Genomic DNA, 15765 nt, shown 5'->3' on the forward strand with positions numbered 1-15765 from the left:
GCCAAGGCAGAATCAATTTCAGCAATCAAAGGTTGAAGCTCGAGTAGCCGAGGACGGTGAGTGACCAAGAAGAACGTGTCTTTCTTTGTTTCTCGCTTAGTATTCGAAGAAATGCTCAAAAGGTGGTTCTTTGGACGGTGGTTGCACTAACCACATGTCACCAGATGCCTCCTTGTTTAAAACCTTGGATGAAGTTATAAAACCAAGGTCAAGGTTGGAAATGGTCATTTATAAGGATGAAGGAAGAGGAGAAGTCTTGATATGTACTTCCACAGCAACAAGATCATTCCAAATGTCTTTGTTGGTGCGAGATTGATGAAACCTTCTCAAAGATAGCTCAACCGCCGAGAAAGGTTATTCTGTTGTGTTCAAGGACAAACAATGCCACATTATCGATCCAAGTGGATCAAGCCTTATAGCGATTACAATGGTGATAAATGCTTTGAGGTTCACTGGGCAAATGACTCAAACTCAAGATACTGACCTCTGTTGATGACTCCAAGCTTTGGCATCAAAGGCTTGTACATGCCAACTTCGGATCAATGGCTCGAATGGCCAAAGAGGGTTTGGCAGAGAACTTCACCATTTCGGTGGAGCATGATGATGTATGTGAAGTTTGCGGATGGGGAAACAGCAAGGCGCCATTTCCTACAAATTCACTTGGAGAGCTCTTGAAAGACTGCAATGGTGCACTCGATGTATGTGGCCGATGAGGATGAATCACTCAAAGAAAACAGTATTTCATCCTCTTCATTAATGATCTTACAAGGTTTTGCTGGATTTTCTTCTTAAAACACAAGTCCGAGGTAGCACAAGTGTTTGTGAAGTTTAAAAGCTGCTTGAGAGATGTAAAGCAGTTGCAAGTGAAATCGATAAGGATGCACAATGGCATCGAGTACACTTCATTTCAGTTTCAAGCCATTTGCAATGATCTTTGGTATCAAACATCACTTACAAATGTCTACACACCTCGCAGAATGGGGTAGGTGAAAGAAAGAACGAAGCTTTGATGGATATGGCGGATGTCTCTGTTTGAAAAGAAAGCGCCAAGACCATGTGGGGTGAGGCGAGAACACTTCTTGTTTACCTTGAGCAGGCTTCCTACCAAAGCTCTTGCATCCGAGACACCTTTCGAGGCTTGGTTGATTCAAGCCTTCCTTGGCACATCCGAAGGTGTTTGGTTGCTGTGTTATGCACAAATACAGCAGAAAGAGAGACAAGCTCTAAAAGGGCTCAACCAGTGTTCTAGTAGGCTACATTTCGGTCAAGAAGGGCTACTGAGGTTCGGATCCCTTGACAAACAAAGTCCAGTGAGCGAGATGTCATCTTTGATGAAAAAGCTTCTTTGGAATTGGGAGAAAAATGAGCGAAGCGGTTTGAAGACCTAGTGCCTAATCAAGTTGAACTTGAGCAGCTAGGACCGAAATGGATGTTGATGATGTGCTGTAAGAGGCACAAGGCCCTAGATGATATTTATGAAAGGGCACAGTTGCAATAGCGTAACCTAGCGCTTTGAAGAGGCCGAGGCGGATGAAGGTGGAAACTAGCTATGGTCAATGAAATCAACATGATTGAGAAGAACCGGACATGGGAGCTAGTTGATAAACCTCTTGGAAAGAAGACCATTGGAGTAAAATGGGTCTATCGAGTAAAAACAGAATGCGATGGCGGTCTAAACAAGCTAAAAGCCGGGCTTGTTGTCAAAGGATTTAGCCAAAGGTATGGTGCGGACTACCGGAAACATTTGCACCAAGAGCTGTGCTTGACACGATTAGAATGATAGTTGCCTTGGTCGCTCAACATCGATGGACCATTCATCGACTTGATGTTAAGTCGCATTTCTTAATGGTTTCACGGAAGAAGAGATCTACATCGAGCGACCTCAAGGATTTGTGATCACGGCAAAGAACACATGGTGTCTGATGAAAAAGGCTTTATATGGCTCGAACAGCTCCTCGAGCTGGTATGCTCGAATTGACTCTTACTTGCTCGGTTTGGAATTTGAGAGAAGTCCCATGAACCAACACCGTATGTGAAGAAGAACCAAGTGAAACTCACTTATCCTGTCACTCTATGTTGATGATTTCTTGGTAGCGGAGGAGATAGAAGAATGCTCAAGATTTCAAAAGAAAATGATGGAAATGTTTGAAATGTCGATTTAGGCAGAATGAACTACTTCCTTGGAATGGAAGTGAAGCAAGCAGAAAAAGGAATCTTTCTTAGTCGAGTTCTTTTACTATGAAGATCTGGATAAGTTCTCTATGAAGAAGCGCAAGCCAACAAGCACACCAATGGTGTTGGAGTGAAGCTTTCGAGGCAAGGGAGTGGTGAACCAATTTGTGAGACTATGTACAAGAGTCTCATTGGTAGTCTGTTGTATTTGATCGCAACAAGACCCGATATCATGTTTCTTTGTTAGTGTGCTATCGAGATACATGAATTGTCGCAATGATCAGCACTTTCAAGCGACTAAAAGAGTGCTAAGATACATCAAAGGCACCATTGATCATGGTGTATTGTTCAAAAGGGTGAAAACATGAAGTCGATAGGCTATGTTGATAGTGGATCGAAATTTGGATCGAGTGATGACATGAGGAGCACATCCGGATATGCATTTAGTCTTGGCTCGGGCATGTTTTCTTTGGAGTTCTAAGAAACAAAGTCGGTGGCACAATCAACGCAGAAGGTTGAATATGTTGTCTTTGCATCTCGCCGTGAATCAAGCCATATGGCTTAGAAAAATCTTGGTGATTTAAACCATAACCAAAAAGAGGCAACAGAGATTTATTGTGACAACAAATCATTGTTGCAATTGCAAAAATCCCATTTTCATGGTAGAACCAAGCACTTCAATATTAAGTTGCATGTTATAAGGAGATGGAACAAGCTCATGAAATCGAGTGATTCATTGCGATTCGAAGTGCAAATTGTCGATATCTTCACAAAGGCACTCAATGTGTCTAAATTTGTTAAATTCAAAAGGAATTAGGTGTTACTAGCATGGAAACTAAGGAGGAGTGTTAAGTTTAGTTCCCATGCAAAGGTGGCCATGCACGACATGCAAAGGTGGTCATGCTCGAAGAAATAGCGCAAGCGGTGGTGCCATTGTGTGCAAAGAGCTGAAGTTTGAAGTCGCCAATCCACTTTTGCTTTTTAGTTCCATTTTGATTGTTTTGTAATCTAGTTCATGTTGAACTAAGTAGGTAAATGTTTTTGATATTGATTGGTGAAAAGTCAACAATGCAAGTTGTACAAGCTAATCTTGTAAGTTTCAATGCAAATTAGTGGAGTTAGGTAGTTGATTAGGTGATTACTTGTTTGTTTTACTTGTTGACTAAAATATGTAATGGCTTAATGCCTTGGTGTGTGTTAATGAAAAATATCAGCTCATTTTTCATTCATTCTTCTTCTCTCTTTTCTGTTATTCGCTTGCTAGTTTCATTTTCTGTTTTTGCTTCTGAGTTTGTTTCTTCACCAAGGCTCGAGGCTTGCTATTCAAGCAAGATACAAAACAGCCTGTTATTGTCTCTTTGTTCCAACAGATTCAAACTTCTCTTTCCCAATCTTGAGGCGATTGCTTCTGGGATCTTGTAACATAAGTGCATTTCCGGAGTTCTTAAAGAGTCAAGAAAATTTAGAAGCATTCGACGCATCTTCTAACAATTTGAGTGGCCCAATTCCAAATTGGTTATGCAATATGAGTCAACTTCACACTTTCGATGTATCTTTTAACAATTTGAGTGGTCCAATTCCAAATTGCTTGGGCAATATGAGTGCTCTGAGTTTGTTGGGTTTGCAAGGAAATAACTTCAGTGGAATGATACCAAAATTTTCAAAGGCAACCCAACTGCGATTTCTGAAAGTTAGTGAGAATAGATTGGAAGGGGAATTGCCCAGATCAATAGCTGAATGCACTCAGCTTGAAGTTTTGGACGTGGGAAACAACAAGATGAATGATACATTCCCTTTTTGGTTAGAGAAATTGCCTTACTTGAAGGTTCTAATATTGCGGGAAAACAGATTTTATGGTCAAATTAAACATTTCAAACATAAATCTGTTTTCCCAACTTTGGATGTATTGGACATTGCTTCAAACCAGTTTTCTGGTGAACTATCCATTGATTTCCTTCAACCAACTCGACTAAGTTTTGCTAAGAGATAAAATTTTTAAGTTTCAAAATTAATAGGGATCAAATGAGTATGTATACCAATCTGTTGTATAAATTATTCAAATTATTTGAGTTATTCAAATTTTAAAATTTAACTCGAAACTTGACTTATAAATATTTTTATGTTTTATATTTAATAATATAAAACATAAAAAATTATTTAAATTAAAAAATAATGTAAAAATGAAAGTCTTTCTCCAAACTTCACCCAAAAACACTTTAAGAAAATTTCCACTCCTTGTGTCCATCAATCCATCTCAACCAGCTAACAAATTTACTAAAATTTTGTCTTTATAATGGTTGAACGTTATTTTTGTGCAATCAAAATTTGGAGATTTGCATATAATGCCAAAGACTTAAAATATTTCATACTATCATTTTCCCGATCCAAAGTGAAAGATATTAAAATTTCAAATTAGAACGTTATTTATAATTTGAGAACTTAATTAGAGTATTATGAAATCTAGAAACTTAATTTAAAATTCGATGTATAATTTTGAGATGTAAGGTGAATTAAGCCTTTGATAAATCATAATATATTTATAAGTTTGGTACTCATTAACAAATTGATTTTATATTATAAGTTTATTTTTTTTTGGTGCTATAACAAAATTTCCTTAAAAGATTACATTCTTTTTAAATGACTTAGATATATAGACTAAGGAGTACTGGGCAAGAAAACTAAACCCTTAGCATTAATAAGAAAAATGACATCAATAAAATATTAAAATCTCATTCTTCAAAATTAAAATGACAAAAAGAAAGACGTAAGGCAAATTAAGTGTGAATTTAAAACTTATTTCTAATACTAATAATAAATCATTTATGCATCATCACTAACAGCTTTAAATAATAAATTATTACCCCTTGCTTTTGTATGTTGGAAAAAATTGACCAAAAAGACTTAGAAATTGCTTTTATATGGGAACTACACATTCGTGTATAAATATGTTGTATGCCAGACACAATCCTCCTTCACAGTTCACACCCACCCAACATGAACACTCTTCATTCCCTTATTTCTTCACTCTATCTCTCCTCATGCTTCCTTCCTCTTCTCTTGTCTTTTTCACCTCCTCAAACTCATCTCCCAATGCAATGCCTTGATGACCAGAGATCTCCTCTGCTGCAATTGCAGCATCATCTTTACTATGCCCCTAATTTTACTTTCTCTTCCAATTTTGACCTCTGGGATGTCAACACTCATTGTTGTTCGTGGGAAGGAGTCACTTGTGATGCTTATGGTCATGTCGTTGGCATTGATCTTAGTTACAAAAACCTTTCGGGCAGCTTTCACCCCATATTCAATCTCCATCGTCTTCAACGCCTTAATCTTGCTGGAAACAACTTTAATACCACTCTGTTTTCGTATGGGTTTGATAAACTCCAAAATCTTACTCATCTCAACCTTTCAAGCTCATGTTTCCATGGCCAAATTCCACTGGAGATCTCATACTTAACGAGGTTAGTCTCTCTTGATCTATCTAATCAAGATTCTTGTTATTTGCGATACTACACCATTCTTGACCCATATAGTGGCGTCTACTACTACTATGATCCATTGCCTTACGAACTTCAACAGCCTCTTAAATTAGAGAATCCAAACTTCAAGACATTAATCAAGAATTTGAGGTTTCTCACAGAGCTTTATTTGGATAGTGTGGACATTTCAACTCAAAGTGCTAAATGGTGTGAAACCACATCTCTTGTACTTTCCAACCTGCGTGTGTTGAGTCTGTCAAACTGTGGTTTGAAAGGTCCGTTATGTCCTTCACTCTCAAGACTCTCTTTTCTTTCCAAACTTATCCTTGATGGGAACCCAATCTCTTATTTACCTCCCAATTTCTTGGAAATTTCCTCTCGTTTGGTTTCTCTCAGTTTGAGTGGCTGCAATTTGAATGGGCAATTTCCAACCGGAATTCTCTTATTGCCACAAATTCAAAGCATTCACATTTCATCTAATGACCAACTTAAGGGTCAGTTGCCAGAATTTCCAGCAAACAATGCTTTACAGAGTTTGTTGCTTTCTTATACAAATTTCAGTGGAAAACTACCTCAATCAATTGGTAATCTGAAGTTCTTGACAGATTTAGATCTTTATTATTGCAATTTTTTTGGACCCATTCCATCGTCAATTGCAAATCTTAGTCACCTGGTGAACTTGGATCTAAGTTCAAACAAGCTTTCTGGATCAATACATTCTTCTTTATTTACTCTTCCATCGTTGAAGATCTTGTATCTTGGAGACAATCAATTGGTTGGGAAAATTGATGAGTTCCCCAATGCATCTTCTTCTTTGATTCAAGCATTATATGTAGGCAATAATTATTTAACAGGACCAATCCCGAAGTCAATCCTTCAACTTCCAAGGCTTGAAGGGCTTTATATTGGAGAAAATAGCTTCAGTTCCATGAAGCTTGACATGTTTGTCCAACTCAAGAACTTAAAGGGTCTCCACTTATCCAACGTAAGCTTGTTAAGTGAAAGCGACAACAAAAGTCTTACTTTTCCCCAATTAGAGAGCCTAAGCCTAAGGTCATGCAACCTTACTGAATTTCCAGAATTCATTAAAAGGCAAGACAAGTTGAAATATCTTGACCTTTCAAATAATAAAATAAGTGGTGCAATACCAAACTGGGTGTGGAAGAAAAGTTTGTGGTATCTGTTTCTTGCTAATAACCATCTCTCATCTTTGGACCAACTTTTACCCAATCAGAGTTCACCTTCTTCACAAACCTCCTTGACTAGACCTATTTGCAATTTGAGTCAACTTAGAAATTTCAATGCATCTCATAACAATTTGAGCGGCCCGATTCCAAATTGCTTAGGCAAAATGAATGATCTCAATTTGTTGGATCTGCAAGGAAATAGCTTCAGTGGAATGTTACCAAAATTTTCAAAAGCAACCCAATTATATATTCTCAAAGTTAGTGAGAATAGATTGGAAGGGAAGTTGCCTAGATCATTAGTGGAATGCACTCTGCTTGAAGTTTTGGACGTGGGAAACAACATGATGAATGATACATTCCCTTTTTGGTTGCAGAAATTGCCTTACTTGATGGTTCTAATATTGCGGGAAAACAGATTTTATGGTCAAATTAAACATTTCAAACATAAATTTGTTTTCCCAAATTTGGATGTGTTGGACATTGCTTCAAACCAGTTTTCTGGTGAACTATCCATTAATTTCCTTCAAACCACTCGACTAAGGTCACTCAAAATAGGTGGGAATAAATTAGAAGGGAAGTTGTCGAGATCATTAGCCAATTGTAAAGCACTTGAGGTTCTGGACCTTGGAAATAATATGGTTCATGATACATTCCCATTTTGGTTAGAGAAACTGCCTTCTTTGAAGGTTCTCATTTTGCGAGCAAACAGATTCTACGGCACAATTGCAGAATTCAACACAGAACGTGGGTTTCCAAAGCTACGCATATTGGACATTGGTTCCAACAATTTTTCAGGCAACTTGTCCATTGAATTTTTGCTAAGCTTGAAGGCAATGATGCAGTTAAGAAATGACGACAAAGCTAAGCTGGATTACATTGGAGAGGATTATTATCAAGATTCAGTAACAATTTTCAACAAAGGGATTGAAATGTTCTACCAAAAAGTCTTGACAATTCTTACTTGTCTCGACCTTTCCAACAATAGTTTCCATGGGAGAATACCAGAAGAAATACAAATGCTGAGGTCACTCAAAGTGCTAAACTTGTCCTATAATAGCTTCTCCGGTGAAATCCCGGTAGCACTTGGAAACCTAAAAGATCTCGAGTCTTTGGATCTCTCACAGAATGAGCTGTCAGGGAAGATTCCTCCACAACTTACAAGTTTAACTTTCTTAGCAGCATTGAACTTGTCTTACAACCAACTTGAAGGAGCATACCACAAAGCAACCAATTCATTACATTTTCAAATGATTCCTACCATGGGAACCCAAAATTGTGTGGGCTGCCACTGTCAAGGAAATGCAATGAAGTTGGTCTTCCAATGCCACCACCTCCAAGGGGAGATGAAGAATCATGGTTATATGCTATGACTACTTGGAAAATTGCGTTGATGGGTTATGCTAATGGATTGGTCGTTGGGCTATGTATCGGATATACAGGGCTGAATGAGTTGGGAAACAAATGGGTTGACAGGCTCAAAAAACACGGGGAAAGAAACAAAAGAAGATCTAGGTGACTCCATCAGGATTCATTTTTTTTCAAAATCAGCGGTTATGCAGTGCACCACCTTATTTCTTTTTTATCTGTGGACAAAGTTAAATATCATATGGTATTTGTACTTGTAGCTTGTAACATTGACATTCGTTTTTCAGTCTCTTCTAATTTAATGTTACCATTTCGCAATGCAGAAGGTACTTAAAACAGACAGGCTCAAGCAAAAATCTTTGATGAAAATGGTAAAAGTGCCTAACAAATATGAGCATATTTTTCCTTAAAATTGTCTTTTTCTTGACATTGGCTTTATATTTTATCAAACACGTGTTGGGCTTTAGGTCTGGGTGTAAAGGGTGGACCTATTGGTTCGGGTTTTAGTGCAGTCCGACACTTGTTTTCATGCTAGTCAATTTGTTCTTTCAATGATAATTTTATTTCTTTAAAAAATACCATTCAATTAGACATTGTATGTAATAATATGATAAAATAAAAATTAAAACATAATTGAAAGAAATAAGTCTTAGAATCTGGTATGCTTTCCAATGTTAGCCAATGGCCCAAAATTTATAAGTTGGATCCTCATTAATAAACCAGGACTAAAAAATACGCATAGTTAATTTATTCTTTTGGGGTGCTATACCAAAGTTTAATTAAAAGATGTTAATGGTGCATTTTTATATTTAAAAATAATAAATTATATAGAAACAATTATGATATAAAATGGATCATAATTTGCGATAGATTAGTTCCAAACCCAAATATTGCTATAATTTTATTCCTACTTCATTATTTGCTAATTTGAGCAATTTGGTCCTCAGGGACAACAGGCATTCCTGAAGAATTAGGAAGCTTGAAATTATTGATTTTTCTAGAGTTGACTCAATGGTTGTATTCCAACTTCATTTGCTAATTTGAGTGTCCCATACCTCAAGAAATTGCTAACTTCGTGAAAATACGGATGCTGAATCTACTTGGAAATAGCTTCAGTGGAACCTTACCAAAATTTTCAAGAGCAACCCAACTACGGTTGGTCAAAGTTAGAAGGGAAATTACGAAGATCATGGGTGAAATGCATTCATCTTAGAACTTATACGTGTTGGTTCTTAAACCTCAACAAACCAGCAAATACCATAATTTTTGTTCTTATCGTCCATTGCAGCACCTAAACAGCTTCAATTGTTTTATCAAACCCATAGTCCTCATCTTTTACAATCTTCTTCACCACTCTCCCTAGTTCCTTCTTTAACTTTGTTTCTTCCCTTGTTTCTACTGACTCCTTTTTCTCAGCCGTTGAAACAAAATGGTAGCTTCTTTAGGAACAGAAAGGAACAAGATGTTGATACCCAATGAAGAGAAACAAAGATGAAATCTTTCTAAGAAGACTATGAAAAAGAAAAAGGTTGAAAAAGGAGTCTGATCTAATGCATTTTCTTATACTTTCTTTCTAGGATTCTAACTAGGAAGAGAGAAGCAAAATAAGTAAATGAAAAATGGGAGTGAATTTCGTTTTCTTAAAAAATAGTATTCGTATATAAAATCGGGTATTTTACTTAAAAAAAGCCCATTTCAAACTAAAATAAATTAATTAAATGTATAAATTTTAAATTTTCACCATAAATATTTCATCTGTTAGGCGGCAAAATATGTGTAGCTTTTATTGCATTACATTTTATATAATTTTTTTTAAAAAAAAAGTCTAATTTATTGTTTGCTTGAAACCCAAAAATATTAAGAACCGGCTTAGAAATTAGTAGAACATAATTAAATAATGACCGGACAATAGGAGTCATTTGCAAGTATACATGCCAAGACTAAGTCAAAAGCTCCATTTGATAAAAACCCATATGCATACTATAGTTTCTTTGTTAGTCCTACACTAAAAACATATAATTTCCTAATTAGAAAATAAATCTATGAGTTTTGCCTCTAAATACATTATGTTGTTATACACTCAATGTTGAGCTTTGCGGAGCTTTGGAGGGATTTCAAATTACTTAGAGAATAGGTTTTCAATGGATTGTGCTTGAGGTGAATAATATGACTACAATCTAATTGATTCAAGATGATTAGCTGAGTTCCACATTTAGCTGTGTTACGAATTATAAAGAACTTATTCAACATCTTTGGATGATTAGGGTGATACATGTATTCAAATAGGGTAATTGAGTAGTCGATGGACCAGAAGCAATGATATTTTCAAGGCGTTATATGCAACCCTTAGATAAAATTCTTCAAAAATTATATGATTATTGCTCTGGAATAACCTAACCCGACTTAATCCAATTATGATTTTATCTTTGTTCATTAAAAAAAAAGAAAGATAGTAAATTTAAATAATTGAAGAGAAAATAAAATTAATTATGTAAATCACCGATGAAAAGAATCTAATTTTGGACTTAAAAACTATATGCTCGTTGCATTTCAATTGGTTGGGTAAACTTTGAAAGTGTAAAGGATTGAAAAGTAGCTAAATTATAAGACATTTCAAGTAATCTGTGATCATCATTTTCAATCAACGTCCCAAAATATAAATTTTGGAATTTTTATAAATATTTTAAATTTTTGCTGAGAGTAAATTTTCTAAGTTTCAAAATTAATAGGGATCAAATGAGTATATATACCAATCATTGTATGAATTATTCAAATTATTCGAGTTATTCAAATTTTGAAATTTAACTCGAAGCTTGACTTATAAATATTTTTATGTTTTATATTTAATAATATAAAACAAAAAATATTTCAATTAAATAAAAATAAAAAATAATGTAAAAATGAAAGTCTTTCTCCAAACTTCACCCAAAAACACTTTAAGAAAATTTCCACTCCTTGTGTCCATCAATCCATCTCAACCAGCTAACAAATTTACTATAATTTTGTCTTTATAATGTGACTTCACTTGTACACAATGGTTGAACGTTGTTTTTGTGCAATCAAAATTTGGACATTTGCATGCAACGCCAAAGACTTAAGATATTTCATACTATCATTTTTCCCGATCCAAACTTAAAGATATTAAAAATTTCAAATTAGAACGTTATTTATAATTTGAGCACTTAATTAGAACATTATGAAATCTAGAAACTTTAAAAAAATTATACTATTTTTTTATATTTTTAATTTTTATAATTTATTACTTTTTTAATAATTTTAATTTTTAAAATAGATTTTTTATTTTAAAATTTTAAAAATAATTAAATGATGAGGTGTCATTCATGTGATAATCCATGTATATGCCACATTAGCAAAGTTAAAAATAGTTAACATTTCTATCAATTTTGGGAATTTGATAAAACACAAGTTAAAAATTAAAAACATGAAAAAATAAATGAATGACTAAAATAATTTTTTTTGTAAACTGGAGGCCAAATAAGTCATTATGGCAAAAAATTAAAATTTATTTTCTCCTCCAAAAGTAGAATCTAAATTTAAGCGGATATTAGATAATAATATTTACGGACTCGAACATCGAAAATGTATGAAATTTATTGTTGTTCAATGAATTTATTGTTTAATAATTACTTTTGTTTTGGCCATTGGGAAATTTTTCTAGCCCTTATAATATATATCCATATTATTGGATGTGCTTCTTTTATTCAATTACATTGCCTAAGGTTGCTTATTGCGATTATGGTAACTTGATGCATCATCCCCTGACTAAATCTTCTCATTTTCAGTGTTAGAATCCTCCTCTTTAAAATTTGGGTCTCATGTTGCTTTTTGAGCATTACTATGCCATTCTCCTCTTAAACACGTCGAAAAATCCAGTAGGAGCTTCTACTTCCGATTCTGGAGAAGTTGCCTCCCTTGAACTCAACAAAACCCTATCAGCTTCCGGAGATGCTACCTCATCAAAAGCCTTCTCCTCTTGTCCTACTACAAATTGGATTGAGAACACTAAAGCCAATGAGAACACAACCAAAAAAAAACCTTCGCCATCTTTTTTATTTTCTAAAAAGGTTAAGAAATAAGTAAAGATATATTTTTATTGATGCTTAATGATGAAAATGAGAAGAAATTTAAAGAGTTTAAAATGAGATATTTTGGTCGAATCTATGGGTCGTTGACTAGTCCAGTGCCTAATAGCCATACACGACAAAAATACATATAACTTCTCTCCCCATTTTCAATGGCCATGTTTATCACTATTATTGGTGGGTTCAATTTACTTCACTTTGCTTGACTCGAAGACGTTGTGGGTGATCGATGATGTGTTTTAAAATCATTCTGACCTGTTCTATTTGCATCACCTGTACCAATCAAAAACACTCATCCTTTTATAGTTCAATATATTTTCCATGAAACAACTTCAAAAGTCAAGCAAAATCTAAATAGCTTTCTTCTTCTATATTGAATACTGACTGTTAAGTTACCTTGGGTTTAAAGTATGTTCTTCTACTTGTCTATGGTTATCGATCATAGTACCGGTTGTCAAATCGTCGCTTGGAGCTTGCTACCTAGGCTTTTCAAAAGAAAAAAATTTAACAGCCAAATGACCAGGCCGTTCTTGACATTTTTGAGGCCTTAGGCGACACAATAAATTGGGGCCCCAAATTATAAGATGTAATACAATATAACAAAAAAATTGGGGCCTTTTTTTCTGCATGCAATAAATCAGAAGATTTAAAAGGTTGAAGATTTTTATTTTAGACCCTTCCAGCTCTGGGTGTCTGCAGTCGAAACTACCCCCAGGGTCCGGCCTACAAGTGACATAAATAAAAATCTTCTGAATAGTTCAGTAATCATTTTTAAAGTCAAGTAAATAATTAACCGTAATTCTTCAGAAAAATATTTGAACATAAAATTTATGAATTTTTCTATAATACATTATTACATTTTTTTCACATTTTCAATAGTTATATATACAATGATAAAATGATAATCTAATCTCATGGAGTGGGGCAAGGTAAGAAATTACCATAATTGCTCCATACTTGCTATTTAAAAAAAAAATCCACCTCGCCCTCCTCTACATCCACTTTTGAAAAGAAATCCTCTTTATCTGGAGTGGATCGATTCGAAATCCATAGAGTGATTCGGGTCTTACCATCCCTAGTTACACATCTATACTATTATTTTATTCTCATTGGAGCCAATCTCATTGCCCAACCAAATGGACCCGAAAGTTTTAAATGATAACAACAACAATGGTATAGATAAATGGATTTATACATGAATGCGGCTTCTTTTTTTTAAGAAAACTGAAAGTGACAATATAAGTACTATATTCCTATCTAACATAACTCATCTTGTCAATTGAGTTTTAGTTCGATTAGTATCATTGCTAATTGCAGCAATCAAGAAAATGTTGGTTTAAGGATAACTAAGTGCATTTTTAATCTAATTTAAGAGTTAAGGGTGAATTATGAGTAGAAGTAATGATAAGTGATAAAATAACATATTTTAATCCGGTTTTTAATGCGTTTTTGGATGATTATTTATGCAAATTGGTAAATTTTATGCTCTTGATCCTTTAAATCCATGTTTTTATATTTAGGAGAGCATTTGGGAGTAAAAGGAGCGAAAAATAAGTAAAAATCAGACAAATAGAGCATATTTCAGGAGCCACATAGGTTGGACACATGACCGTGTGAGCCACACAGGCTGGCACACAGCCATGTGCCAGACCGTGTCGATTATGCGATTTGTATCCCAAACACGTGGAAAAAATGCAATTTTTAGGCTTTTGTGGCATTCTAAAGTCTATAAATACCAAATAGAATATGAAAAGTGGGGGAGATCAGAGAGTATTGAAGGAAATAACTCGAAGAAGACCATTGAAGCCAACTTTGAAGCAGATTTCCATCAAAATTGAAGATCTCCTTTTAATTTGTTTGAAGCTTTTATGAGTTTCTTTATCTAATCTTATAGTTATACCTAATCTTATAGTTATACTGACTTTGAGATGTTTTTATTTACAATTATGAACTAATCCTTTAGATACTTAGTGGAGATAAACCCTATGATGAATTCTATTATTTAATTTCATTTTACATAATAAATACTTGAATCTTGTTCTCAATTTTGTGTGATTAATTCTTAATTTGATACTTCTAGATTATTAATCCATGTTTGATATGCTTAAATTTGAGGAGGAAAAGTCTCATTTAATAGTAGATCTAGCATAATTGAGTGGAGTTGCATGCAATCCTAGAAATAAAATGACATAAATCTATTAGATTAGAGTCAAATCTAATAAGGGAATCTATAGGTCGAGTTAATGCGACAATATGAGTTTTAATTAGAAAGAAATTTCAATTAATTAATCTAGAGTTAGTTGATCTTACTCTCAAAAAGATATTAGTATAATTTAGGGATTCAATATGATAGATAAAGTCTAGGTGGATTATTTCCTAGGTATCATTTAGCTTCTTGGTTATTATTCAATTATTTTCTTGATTTATTCTCTGTTGAGTTCTTTAGCTAATTAATTTAGTAGATTTTAGCTTAAACCAATCACTACAATTAGTTGATTAAATAATAAGAAAATGGTAATTACTAGTACTTTTAGTCCTCATGAATACAATATATTTACTCACCATAACTATACTATTTATCAATAGGTGCACTTGCGTTTATCGTATTTTTAGTTAGTTTCGTGACTATCAAGTTTTTGGCTCTGTTACTATGAGGAAAACTTTATTTCTATCAATTTAATTATTTTTATTTTTATATTTTTGTTTTAATTTAATTTTTACATTTTAATTTTTCTTTTGTTGTTTCTAGCAGGTTTTTTTGGTCTATGACTAGAGGAAAGCCGTCGTGACCATTGCTTTTTGATACTGAGTTTGAAAGTACTGCTCGTAGAAATCGTAAAGAGATTAGAGAAATAAGACAAAATCAACAGAATATAGTATACTTATTTTAAGCACGTGCCCTATACAAAATTTTGAATATTGATTAATGTTAATTAATGTTTTAAAACATTTTCCTCCAAACGTTTAAATACTAAATATTTCATATATCTCAAGAGTGATAGTTATAGTTGTGCTATTAGTACGATGATACTTGTTCTTAGAGAATATATAAAACAACTTAGAAATCTAATTTAAAATAGATATTTGAGTGTGTGACAAATTCATAACTCATATTCTGAAAAAAAAAAAAACAATACCATCATACTGGTATTAAAATTGTTTTATTGTTTTCGATTCAAACTCAAAACTACAACAATAATTGTAAGCTTCAAAACATTTTATTAAATCCTCAAAGCTTTTAGTATACATCGAATAAGTATTCGATAGCCTAGCTATTAACTTGGGTTTAAATGTTAGCTCAAATTTCATGTGAATTATATCTAAAATATGTGGATTGATTTGAATATATATGTATACTTATTGCATGGATAGTTAGAACCGATAAGTAACCAAAAAAAAGTTTAATCATGCTTTTAATCTTTATATTCTTTGGAAATTTGAAATTTAGTCCCTTTGCTT

At 33.8% G+C, this 15765-nt stretch overlaps 1 protein-coding gene across 1 annotated transcript in view; it reads left to right on the forward strand.

Moving 5' to 3' along the window:
- The window catches only part of LOC105796471 (receptor-like protein 7), a 41087-nt gene extending 32559 nt beyond the window's left edge, over nt 1–8528 (forward strand). Inside the window, exon 2 of the mRNA XM_052627920.1 lies at nt 5802–8528. Coding sequence (XP_052483880.1) covers nt 5802–8208 — 2407 coding nt within the window. The 3' untranslated portion in view covers nt 8209–8528. The remainder of the gene's footprint in view (nt 1–5801) is intronic.
- Nucleotides 8529–15765: the final 7237 nt, after the last annotated feature.

The sequence above is a fragment of the Gossypium raimondii genome, chromosome 3, assembly GCF_025698545.1.
Source record: "Gossypium raimondii isolate GPD5lz chromosome 3, ASM2569854v1, whole genome shotgun sequence".
NCBI lineage: Eukaryota > Viridiplantae > Streptophyta > Magnoliopsida > Malvales > Malvaceae > Gossypium > Gossypium raimondii.